Here is a 13,355-nt window from a genome sequence, read left to right as displayed (position 1 = left end):
CACATGATCTTACTTATATATAGAATATAATGAATGTAACAGTCTGAGGAATAGGGTAGACCCAGGAACACGGAAGTAGGGTACAGACTGACAACCCTCAGAAGAGGGGGTGGGGAGGAGGTGGGAAGAGATAAACCACAGAACTTATACGCATGTATGCATGACCAATGGACATGGACAACAAAGCCGGGGACGGGGCAAGGGGGGATGGGTAGGAGGGTGTCAATGGGGTAAAAAAGGACAAACATCTGTAACAAAAATTTTTAAAAAAGAAAGAAAGAAACATGAATTAATTTACTTGGACATAGCATTGATATTTATTTCTCTGAGTGGACTTTAACTAAATGAGCATTAAGTTTAAAAAGTGTCATTATACCATTTATGTGATGAATACAAAATAGTCAAACTCTTAGAAGCAGAGAGTAGAATGGTGATTGTCGGGGCTAGGGGGAGAGGCAAAGAGGGAGATATTAGTTAAAGGTACAAAATTTTGGTTATACAAGATGAATAAGTCCTAGAGACCTCCTGTGCAGCATGGTGCCTTGGTTAACTATACTTTATTGCATATTTAAAATTTACTAGGAAGGTAGATCTAATGTTAAGTGTCCTTACCAAGTAATAGTGATAATTATAATTATAATAATAAATAAGAGGGCAGGAGAAAACTTGGAAGTAATGGATAAGTTTATGGCAGAGATCACGATGATTGTTTCAAGGGTATACACATATCTCCAAACCCATCAAGTGGCATACATTAATTACAACTTCTGTATGAATTTACAGCTTTGTTATATATGTCAAAACATTTTAAAAATAAAAAGTGTGTAGTCCTGGCCAGTTTGGCTCAGCAGTTAAGAGTATTTGCCCAAAGACCAAAGAGTTGTGGGTTCAATTCCGGTCAAGGGCACGTACCTCGGTTGTGGTTCATCCCGGCCCTGGTTGGGCTGTGTGGGAGGCAACCAGTTGATGTGTCTCTCTTAAATCAACGTTTCTCTCTTTCTCTCTTCCTCCCTTCTTCCTTCCACTCTATCTGAAGATAAATAGAAAAATATCTTCAGGTGAGGATTAAAAATAAATATATTAATTAATTAATTAATTAGTTTTTTAAAAAGAGTATAAATGTTCTAAAAGAAACAGATTTGTGAGAAGCATTTAGGATGTTTTAGAGTTTAAACCTTAGGATAAATTTAAAGGGTTATAAATATGTTAAGTAAGGTTCAAATAAAGAAAATGAAACTGAGCATCTTGGAGATGTTACTACCATGAATGACTACACATTTTGGAAAACTGAGTAACTTCATGATAAGCTAGCAGTCAAAAGTATATCTGTGAAGGAGTGAATCGTTTAAAAATATATAATGATGCATACATATATGTTCTTAAATCCATGGATATTTGTAATCTAGCAAATAGTTTCAACAGCTGAGAATACTAAAAAATATTACAGCTGGCATAAGGTTTTATAAGTTGGAAACTCCAATCCTTCCAGTGGACCATCCTCAGGGTCATTCTTGACTCTTTTGTTTCTCTGACACCTCATGTCTAATCCACCAGCAAGTCCTACTGGCTCCAATTTAAAAGAGACCTAAAACTGAGCACTTCTCATCTGTCCTCTGCCATCATCTCTTGCCTGGATCATTGCAGCAGCCTCCTAGCTGGTCTCTCTGTGTCTCTTCTGTCTATTAGCAACACTGCAGCCAGAGTAACTCTGTAAAGTTGTAAGTCAGGTCCCTGCAATCATTCAGATCTTCACTCAAATATCACTTTTCAGTGAGGTCTTCCCTGAATCCATAGATTCTTTTGCCTTCTAATAATACATACACATTCTTACTTCCTGTTTCTCTCTCCCCATGAGGGCAGAGATCACTGCTGTAACTTAAGAACACTGTCTGCAATATAGCAGGTGTTTACTGATATTTGTTGAATAAATGACTGCCCCAGAGTTGTTAGTCTTTTGAGTCTCACTACATCTAGTAGCATGAATGGTAGAAGGAGGCAGCACACTCACATATGGGCCTGGTGGCAAAAATGCTTGTGGCTGAGGGGTCCCATGCTAGCTAGAGACAGGTCCTTGCAAAGCCTCGGTGAAATCTGAAACCGACACTTGGAGTCCCTGGATCTTTTCCAGTCTCTCCACCCCTTGGCCTGGAGCTGAGGATGAGAAAGCGTTCCAAAGCCATACTACAAACTGCAAAGGATAGTGATTCACAGGTTACTTGTAACTAGGCTAACTATTCTAAACTACATTTCTTGACATACATTAAACCATCTATCCTTTAAAAAACCAACTAGTTTCTGTCCTGAATTAACTGTCTACTAATGGCTTCTGACAATGATTGCTATTTTATACCAAGATAAAGTTCATTGGAAGTAACTGAGTTAATTTTTACCAAGGCAACACCCCAAACCAGATGTTATACAGTCAAGGATACTTGCTTTTTTCTTATGTCCTGACAAACTAGAAAGAAATGTTTTCCTTTACATAAACTTTTATCTTGAAAGACCACAAAATTATTTGGCTATTTAAATCTAATGTCTTTTACTAGTTTAAGGAAGAATTCTGATACCCAAAGCATCCCAAGGAATCATTAGAATAACAACTTGCTTCTGCATACAGAAAAACCATATTTTCACATTTAAAAAATCTGTTAAGAATATTATGCATCACTTTGGAATAAAGATGTCATTATTCCATATCAGTAATTCTCCAATTAAAAAAAACACATTTTTATCAATTTTTAGAGAAGTGAGAGGGAGAGAGAGAGAAACATCAATGTGTGAGAGAAACATAGATCGGCTACCTCCTGCATACAACCTGACCGGGGATCAAGTCTGCAGCCTGGGCATGTGCCCTGACCAGGAATTGAACTGGTGACCTTTTGGTGCACGGGATGACACTCAATCCACTGAACCACACTGGCCTGGGCTAGTTCTTCAACTTGTTAATCTAATGGCTCTCTCTTTTTTTTTGCATTTATCTTCAGATAGAAGGGAAGGGGGAGAGAGAGGAAGAGAGAAACATCGATGTGAAAGAGACACACCAAGTGGTAACCATCCACATGACCTCAACCAGAGCCGGGGACAAACTGCAACCAAGGTACATGTCCTTAGCGGGAACCGAACCTGGAACTCTCTGGTCTGCGGGCTGACGCTCTAACTGCTGAGCCAAACTGGCCAGGGCTAATGGTTCTCTTTAATGGGCTTTAGGTTCAACCCAATATCTTGCTGAAAATGCTAATTTCCTGAAAAACATATTCTGATTTGCTTTGCAATAGCCATTTAAAAGTAAAATTAGCCCTGGCCAGTTTTGCTCAGTGGTTAGAGCGTCAGCCTGCGGACCAGAGTCCTGGGTTCTGTTCCTGCTAAAGGCATGTACCTCGGTTGCAGTTTGTCCCTGGCCCCCGTTAGGGTCATGCAGTGGCAACCAGTTGATGTATCTCTCTCACATCGATGATTCTCTCTCCCTTCCCCCCTCTCCCCCTCCTGCTCTATCTGAAAATAAATGCAAAAATGTCCTCAGGTGAGGATAATAAATAAATTAATTAAATTAAAATTAGATTAAAAAGCACCCTGAGAGTCTCTGGTCATCCTTCCTCTTCGCACTACCTTGAAGGGAAGAGAGAAGTTTAGGGGCAGGTTCCTGATACAGAAGAGGCTTACTCACTCTACAGTTTACCGTCCACTGATTCAGAGCCATGGGGTCTGGCCCACACCAAAAGTGACTACGGCCATGATTAAAAGGCAGCAAGACAGACAGTGATTAAATGCAGACATTATCAGCATAATCACTAGCATTTCAAAGATACACAAACATGAATGATACTATTACTGTGCCTTCTTAAAATTTTTATTAATCAATGCACTGGCTTATAGTATGCACTCAAGAAATGTTTGCTGAGTAAAGAATGCACAACCCTATTTGTCCGATTCAGGGAGATGAACCTCTCCTACAGACAGAAAAGGACTATGATAGGCTAAAATGAGATTCTCTCAGTGCGCTATGTAATCCTAGTCAGGGCTTCCAAAAGGAACTTGTGCTGGAAAATCTGAGTCTGTGGACTAACCCTGAATGTTTTCATTACTTCAGAAGTCAACTTGTTTATCATATTTGAAGGTACTCTGTTTTAGATATGGACCTTAATTTATTAATTAGCAATTCATTTGACTAGAAGCTCCTTGAGAGCAGAGAGCACATCCCTGTTTATTACTGGGGAATACACCCTGCACAGTGCCCGGCACATGGTAAAGACTCAATAAACAAATGGGCTGGATGAATGAGTGGTTGAACTGAGTACCATCCTGAAGCCAACAAAGTGACATTTCATTCTATCATCATAAATGCCTTCTCATAGTCTACACTGACCCTACATAATAATTTCAAGTTTAAAACTCCTAATACTCAGAGCCAAACACTCGCTCATCTGAAACTACTAATGCTGGGCTTTCTATGTCCAATACTTGAAGTTTAGGTTATTTGAACCAACCCTCTCACAGAAAAACAGCTTTAAAAATTAGAGGAAACATAAAGACATCTTAAAACCATCAATACACTGACAAGATGGTAACATATAGCCAAAACCACAAAGAAAACTAAAACCCAGAGAGGTAAATAACCACAGAAACTGCACTGCCCCAGGTGCCAGTCTCAGAAAATGGAACTTTTGGTTCAATGGCCCTCTGAGGATAAGGGGCCCCAAGCTCAACGCAGGAGCTGCAAGGGGAGGAGTCTACAAGGAGACCTTTAATGTAATACGCTAAGTTCCAAATGACTCCTGAGAGTAAATCAGAAGTGGAGCAGCCCTCTTGCAAAATTACAGCTGGGGTCTCCGGTCATCCAAGGTACTTTAAGCCTTGAAATCAGTCTAAGGTGGAACTGGACTGAGAATGACTAGTGTTTCCATGTGGGAATTCCTTCTCAGCATTTCTTGGGAAATTTATGTCTTTTTGAATCCTAAGAAGAATCAGCTGAGAAATCTGGAAACCCAGAGAAAATACTATAAAACTCCTGTGAGAATAAAGCTGAACAGTAAGTGTAGAGACAGTACTAGGTTGAATGAATCCACAGATGTTAAGTTGAAAGTAAGAGCAGGAAATAATGACACAGTAAAAGATTAAGGTTCATCAGGACAAGTGTAGATAGGAGAAAAGTAATCAAAATCTAATCAGTTAGTTTTGCTTACAGCTGTTGCTAGGTTGTGTGCATGTGTGTGTGTGTGTTGTGTGCTAACAGTGAGTCATTCTTGCAAGTAAGATAAATATTAATAAACTTATTTGCACAGTGTATTTTACACAAATCTTATAAGCAATGATCCAAGAATATCAAGTTTTAGAAGCAAAATAAGTCCTTTACGTTGGCAGTTCTGACATATAATTCTGTGTAGTGCTGTCACATCTTGCTCAGCGAGGCGAATGTTCCATGATTTGAACACTACCCACAAATGTCTGCCCAGTGTTTTCCGGTGTTTATATGCTGTATAAATAAATATTCTTTATAAATATTTTAACAGGAGAAATGCAAAGAGAAGATGTGAATATTGTCACAAATTTATTGTTTACAATTTGAATCAGCAAAAGCAATACCTATTTCAATGGCAAAGCCAAAATCAGAGCACATAGACAAATATTTTCATTGTTGAAAAAGAAAATGAGCTTATATGAAGCAACATGTACCCTAATGGCCCCACCTGAAGATGCTTTGGGATACACTCAACAATTCAACATCCATGCAATATGGAAACCTTTTTTTATATCTGGAATTTTATTCACAAAACAAAGAGCAATACCATCAGAGAGGCAACTATTGCCTGTGTATCTAATATTTGAAGTTGAACTTATTATTTGAAGTACAACTTTTAAATACCAAATATTTTTGACAATAGTTTATAATTTTAAAATAATTTTCATGTAACTATTATTTTGTGTTAAATGTTCCTTCCTTTAAATGTTTTATATTATCAAATGTCTATTATGTTAATTTTTTTATTTTGGTAAGTATTTTATAGTTACGTAAGGTGTGAGGGTTAGGGGAAGCTCAGTGGAGGGTATATGGAAACTGTGCACTGTTTTTGCAACTTTTCTGTAAATTTAAAATTATTTTAAATAAAAAGTAAAAGGGATTTAAATAGTCTATTATCAGAAGAGGGGGCGGGATAGGGAGGAGGATGTCTTCAGGGAGAAAGGAGAAACATCTCTAACAAAAATAAATAAATAAATAAAAAGGTAGGATGGCTACAATTTGGGAGGTAAGGCAATTTGATAACCAAAGATTTCAAAAGACTACATGAGAGGAAATTGAAATAGCAGCAACAGAAGTGACTTAAGCATTCGACAAGAATTTCAGAAGAACCAGGATCAGGATGTAGTCACAATCCGAGAGCTTTCAGCAGGAGGTAGGAGGCAGACAGATGAAAAGGTGGTGAGAAGAGAGATAGATCCAAGTCCACGGGCATCTACTAAGTCAGCAAAGCTCCTGGCTGGGGGAGGAGCTCTAGCTAAGGGCCCTAAAGAGGGTGTATGTGTGTGAAAATGTTTCAGATTTCTGGTGCCTAAAGCTGAAGTTTTGATGTAACTGAAGTCTGAGAGAATTCAGATAGAAAACAAAATGCAGTAATAACCAGTTTACCTCTTCTTTTAATGCCGCTTTAAAAATAAAATCTTATATTTGTTAGTATTTTAGGCTTAAAAAAAAAGTTTGTTATCAGAAAGAGAACATTTTTACATGACATTAAAATATATAATCTTGCCCTGGTCAGTGTTGCTCACTGGTTAGAACATCGGCCCAAAGGGTTGTGGGTTCAATTCTCAGTCAAGGTTGTGTACCTGGGTTGCAGGTTTGATCCCTGGCCCCAGTTGGGGCATAAATGGGAGGCAACCAATCGATGTGTCTCTCACATCGATGTTTCTCTCTCTCTCTCTTTCTTTTTCCCTTCTTACCTCCCACTCTCTCTAAAAAAGCAATGGGAAAAATATCCTTGGGTGAGAATTAACAAATATAAATATATATATAAAACCTTGTCACAGTATTTTGGTTTATAACAATAATGAACTACACTTCATATATATATCTCATACATATATATATACATAAAATCTCTAAAACTTTTAGTACAGTCCTAAGACAGAAAAATTATTCACTGCTGATTATTATGGTCACTACTACTACCATTTAAGAACATGTAAATACATAGGAATTTTTAAATTTTCTCCACTTAGTTCTATTCTATTTCAGCTTTTATAATAACACTATATTCATATATTGAATAGTTAAAATATAAAAAAAAGCCCTGGCCGGTTTGGCTCAGCAGTTAGAGCGTCGGCCCATGGACCAGAGTCCCCGGTTCAGTTCCTGCTAAGGACACGTACTTCGGCTGCAGTTTGTCCCCGGCCCTGGTTGAGGTTGTGTGGGTGGCAACCATTCAATGTGTCTCTCTCACATCGATGTTCTCTCTCTTTTCCTCCCTCTCTCGCTCTATCTGAGGATAAATGCAAATATATATATACAATATATTTTATATATATATTATATTTATATTTAAATTATTTATATTTAAATTTTATATTTATATATACATTATATATAATATAAATTATAATATAATAGACATATATAATGAAATAATGTGATATAAAGAATTTTAATCATACCACATAGCTCAAGGATGATGAATTCCCACCTCCCATCCTTTTCTACTTGAGCCAATGCATATGCTTGACTACCTGGAAGGTGAACCAAAGTGTTTCATCCTCCTCTACATGATGAAACCATTCAGTTGTGCACCTAAGTACTACAGGATTAGAGCCAGAATGAAAAAGCAAGACACGAACTGAGAGAAGATATTTGCAAGGCATACATTTGACCAAAGACTTGTATCCAGAATGAATTAAAAAGTTAAACGGAAAATAGAGTTTTTTAAAATACAGAATAATTTATAATTTTAGGAATTACCAGGGATTCCAATTTCTTATTCCGGAACCCCAAAGATAACTATCCTTTGGGAATTTGGGAACAGCTGCCCACAAACAATTGAAAGAAACAAAAGCAAATCCTCTCTGGAGTGAGATGTCTTCATCTCAGGTCTTAAAATTTTCCAAATACTATGACTAGCACACAGTAAGAGATAGCTAGACACACAGGGAGTCCAGACCACACTAGTGAGAACCAGGTGGCATCAAAAACAGTCTCACTAAGACACAATATATTGGAATTATTACACACAGACTATTCCCTTATAAAATTAAAATAAAGAAAATAAAAAACAAGCTGAAAGCTATCTGCAGCACACAGGAAACTATAAAAGGTAACATATCAGATTTGAAAAAAAATAGAGCTTCTAGTTAATGAATCCTCACAACTTCATAATTCTATAGTCTTAAGAAGGAGCAATATGAAGACTATATTCTATATAAATCTATATGCCATATAGATTTAGGTGTGAACTATTATGAAAATCTGTATATCATGCTATATATAAATTAATTCATTCAATATATGTATTTCCTGTTGATCTAGCTAGATTCATATTTATGTCTTGAAATTAGAAGTGCTTCTTAATAATATTTTCTTTTAATTTCTCAAACTCCTATTAAATGCCTACCATGTGATAAGCATAGTTATGTATTTGCTCATACATTTTCTTATTTAAAGAAAGAGGAGGAAAAGGAGAAGTTGGGGAGGAGAAATAGCTACAATAAAAAATTTCATTTTGGGTCTGGCACAGAACTGGACTATTTTGCTACCCACTAACTGTCTCACCAACATCTCTGCACTGACAGTCCCAGCTTCTAGTAGTCCAAGTTCAAAGTAACAATAGATAAAGGAAATCTTTGAAAGCTCTAGTAGAGCAGGCAACTTCAATTCAATTTCATTCAGTTAAACTAAATTCAATTCCTCAAGTATTTAATGAGCCTACTGCCCGTAACACTATGCCGGGTGTCTGGCAAATGACACAACTAACTGACACGCAGTATCCATCTTCTCAGTAGGCTTAACATTTTCATTGAGAGGCACAGAAACAACTCAAAATAATACCAGTCAGAATTAGATAAATGCTGTACCAAAAGTTCTTTAAATTTTAGGGCTTAAATTTCAAGATTAGAGATTGTACAAGACTGGATTCAAGGGATAAAGCCTGGTGTTTAAACTGATTCATTTCCTCTTCTTTCAAGGGACTAATTTTATTGTTGGAAAGACTTTTTATGAAGACAGAAAAAGTGACTGCAAGGATTAAGCAATTTCATCATATTAATAATTTATATAAAAAAGAAAAGCAATCGCCGTAGCTGGTTTGGCTCAGCGGTTAAAGTGTCGGCCTGCGGTCCGGAGAGACCCGGGTTCAGTTCCCACTAAGGGCATGTACCTTGGTTGCAGTTTGTCCCCGGTCCTGGTTGGGTCGTGTGGGTGGCAACCACTCGATGTGTCTCTTTCACGTCGATGTTTCTCTCTCTCTCTCTCCCACTCTATCTGAACAAAATATCGAAAAATGTCCTTGGGTGAGGATTAAAAAAAAAAAAAGAAAAGCAATCAATCAATATTAATACACCAAATGCAGTATTTGGTGGATTCAAATAAAGAAAAATCTTTCTGATTAAGACCCTACCCACCTACTGTATGTCTTTAACCATATTAATCTTTTAGAATTAAAAAACACATAGTAAGAACACTGACCAAATTATTAAATTAGTCCTGATAAAGAAGATCAGTTGAATAGAAAAGAATACCAATTTCATCACTTAGTACCAGTCAATTAATCCACATATCCAATGAAAAACACTGCAAAGTGTTCTTAAGGATAGACAACATGACATTTCCGTGGAACACTATTAATTCTCAAAAGTATCATTGGGAAATTCCTGCTACGTGGAATGTGGGAGACTTTTGTTCTGCCACTTGTATATCTCATGCAAGAATAGTTTATGAGTATTATCTCAAAACGTGTAGGTATGGAAGGCAATGGAGAATCCTAGGGCTTGCTATGGCTCTGGGGATATAGTGCTGAGCCAAAGTTCCCTTAGAATTCTTTTTCAGGCATTCTGAAATCATCAAGGTATCTGGCCAAAAGTTCAGGTACTCATAAAGGGGGGTGAGGGCTGGGTGGAGGTAGGCAAAGAGCAGGAAAATGGGGACATCTGTAATAGTGTAAACAAACAAACAAAGAATCTATTAAGAGTGCAACAGCATTATGTCTAAAAAAGCAATGTACCTCATTTAATTAAAAGCACTTTTTTGCTGAAAAATGCTAAACATTAAAAAAGAGCACCTCTTTGGGGACATGTTTAAGTACTCATCCTTGTGCTTTACCTTGAGGACAAATGCTGCTGCCCCTGTTTAGTGCAAGTGACCAAGGAGCCCAGTGGCCCAGCCGTTCCCCAATCCATCACATTAACGTGCTCCAGGACCCCTCCTACTTCCACACCTCCGAGTTTGAAGCTCTCTCGGAAAGGTGCCCACGTGCATAGCAGTCCTCTCCTGAGCTTATTTAGATCAAGGTTTCCTCTCTTTCTGTAACATCATCTGCTTTCCATCTTTCAGAAAATTACTGTCTCTGATCTTCCAATAATACTCTTTCTTCTTGGAATTTTTAATTATTTTTTTTTCATTCACTTTTAGAGATCTAAGGGACAAGGAGAGTAGGTATGTGTACTTGGTCTGCCATCTTGATCCAGTCTCTCTGGGCTACCATTCTCCTGCTTTTATCGCATTAGTATCCTGCAATTTCCAGACCCACAGATTACTTTCTATTATTCACTCTGCTGATGACATGCAGGTGCAGAGCTCTTGGGCACACATGCTGAAGGGGCACGAGGTCATGCTCTCCTTGGGTCTTAGACCAACTGCTGTTGTCTCTCTCTTACTCTTCCTATTTTGCAAATGACTTCTCCTGGTAGCCTGGTGAATATAAATGAAGCCTCCAGAGGCTGGTCACCCCCAAATTAAGGAACAGCATTTGAACTTCTGAACGTGCAACGTGGGAAACGGTAAACTGGAGTAAAAACATGGCCTCATATCTTTGCTCCCTGGGCAAGTGACTTAAACCCCTAACTTTTAGTTTCTCCATCTATAAAGTAGCCATATGAATTATCAAAGTACCTTTCAGGGTGGCTGTGAAGATTCTTTGTGTAAGTAAATATAACACATGCTTATTAATAAGTCAATAAATGTTAGTTATTATTGAAATCTAGTTCCTAGATCACAAAGATTCAAGATGCAGTCTTCTCATGAGTCTTAGCCTAGACTTCTTCAGTCCTTTAGTAGACCAGCTTAAAGAAAGCTATATTGCCTGGCCAGTGTGGCTCAGTGGTTGAGTGTTGACCCATGCACCAGGAGGTCACTGGTTTGATTCCTAGTTAGGGCACATGTGGGGTGTGCAGGAGGCATCCGATTGATGTTTCTCTCTCTCTCTCTCCTCTCTCTCTCTCCCCTCACCTCTAAAAATCAATTTTTTTTTTTTTTTTTTTATCCTCACCCGAGGATATTTTTTCTTTTTTTGTACAGATAGAGTGGGAGGGAGAGAGAGGAAGGGAGAGAGAGAGAAACATCGACGTGAAGGGACACATCGAGTGGCTGCCACCCGCACGACCAACCAGGGCCGGGGACAAACTGCAACCGAAGTACGTGCCCTTAGCGGGAACCGAACCCGGGTCTCTCCGGACCACAGGCCGACGCTCTAACCGCTGAGCCAAACTGGCCAGGGCCTAAAAATCAATTTAAAAAAACATTTTAAAAATAGCTATATTTGGAGACTTCCCATTTGATAACTGCTATGGATGTCATAGCAGTATAGGAGGTATAAATGTCACTGAGGTATCAGCTTCTTTACCTGAGCTGCAAAGTCAGGAGGCCAGTGTAAGACACATGGAGACAGAGCAATCTAATTGTGGTGATAGAAGAAATTAGAAAATGAAAAAGCAAATCATTCTTTAACTGTCAATCAAACATGGTAAGATATTCCTAATAAAACATGGGTAGGCTGCTACTTGCACTTACGAGTATCAAGAAATGAGTATAGCCCTGGCCGGTTTGGCTCAGCGGTTACAGCACCGGCCTGCGGTCCAGAGAGACCCAGGTTCGGTTCCTGCTAAGGGCACGTACCTCGGTTGCGGTTTGTCCCCCAGCCCTGGTTGGTCATGCGGGTGGCAGCCACTCAATGTGTCCTTTTCACATCGATGTTTCTCTCTCTCTCTCTCTTCCTCTCTCTCCCTCCCACTCTATCTGAACAAAAAATGGAAAAATGTCCTCTGATGAGGATTAAAAAAAAAAATTTTTTAAAAAGAAAAAGAAATTAGTATATATCGTTTCCTCATAACTTACCTCTAAGTTGCTGGACTTCCATATTCAAAGTTTCGATGTGTCTCTCGTAGAATTCAAGATTCTCAAGGGTCTCTGCCCTTAAGGACTCCTCTTGCTTCTCCAGCATTAAGTTTAGCTCTTCTTGAGCCCTGCTGTACATATCCAAGTCATGTTCTATTTCCCGAATTCTCGCCAGTACTAATGGACAATGGGAAGTTTGGCCCAAAGTCTTTTCCGTACTCTCAGGGGCCTCCTTTTCCAGGGGCTCACAGCTGGGCCGGCTGTAGGTTAGCTTGGGTGGCACCGCGTTCGGTCTCTGCTGTGATGGGGGCGGCAGGGGAGCTGGGCGCGAGGGCCGCACCGCCAAGGGCGGCTCAGGTTTCAGGTTCTGGTCCACCAGCAAATGGGGAGAAGTGGGGACTGGAGTACAGGGACGGGGTGGCGGTGGCCTTAGGGCCTTTCTCCTCTCAGGCAGCTCCTGCTGGCTGATTGGCTTTGAGAAACCACGGACAATGTCCTTCTCCGAGCTAAAGTCAAGGATTGAAAAATGCCGCAGCATTTTATCTGGTTCTGTGCCGGACCCTGACAAGCTCTTCTCAAACTCTATCAGCTGTTGTGTCAACTTCGAATCCAGGTCAATGTGGCCGTCTCCCTGTGGAGGGGCCAACGCCTCCATGGCTGGCGCCTTGTCCGGCAGACCAGGCTTCGTCTCTGAACAGAAGTGGGAGGCACTGTTCTCTTGGGGTGGGTGGTGCTTTCTGGTATGCCTTGCTGTGCCCTGGGGCGGAGGGCTGGGCTGGCGAGGTCTGACCGCCCGCGGAGCTGAGGGAGAAGAGCTGCTGCGCGCAGGAGAGGCTCGCTTCGGAAGGGTTTTCGGCTGGGAGCATGTTTTTCTGGAAGGCAGGCTGGAATAGTCTCTAGTCCTTGCTTCTAGAGGAAAAGGGTCAGAGAACTGCTCTGAGCTTGGGTGGCTCCCTCCTGCTCTGGAATAATACTGTTTTTTCTGCAGTTGGGAGGAAACACCATTGACCACCTCTGAAGGATCCTGCGTGGAGTCTTTGGCGAGAGG

General features: G+C 39.6%; 1 protein-coding gene across 1 annotated transcript in view; it reads right to left on the bottom strand.

Moving 5' to 3' along the window:
• The window catches only part of LOC118632527 (dynamin binding protein), an 88,176-nt gene that overhangs the window by 60,772 nt on the left and 14,049 nt on the right, over positions 1-13,355 (bottom strand). The window contains exon 3 of the mRNA XM_036265715.1: positions 12,308-13,355. This exon is cut by the window's right edge and continues 917 nt beyond it. Within this exon, the coding sequence (XP_036121608.1) occupies positions 12,308-13,355 (1,048 nt within the window). The remainder of the gene's footprint in view (positions 1-12,307) is intronic.

The sequence above is a fragment of the Molossus molossus genome, unplaced genomic scaffold (genome assembly GCF_014108415.1).
Source record: "Molossus molossus isolate mMolMol1 unplaced genomic scaffold, mMolMol1.p scaffold_m16_p_17, whole genome shotgun sequence".
Classification (NCBI taxonomy): Eukaryota; Metazoa; Chordata; class Mammalia; order Chiroptera; family Molossidae; genus Molossus; species Molossus molossus.
The sequence above is the reverse complement of the archived record's forward strand: the minus strand, read 5'-3'. Positions and strand labels throughout refer to the sequence as shown.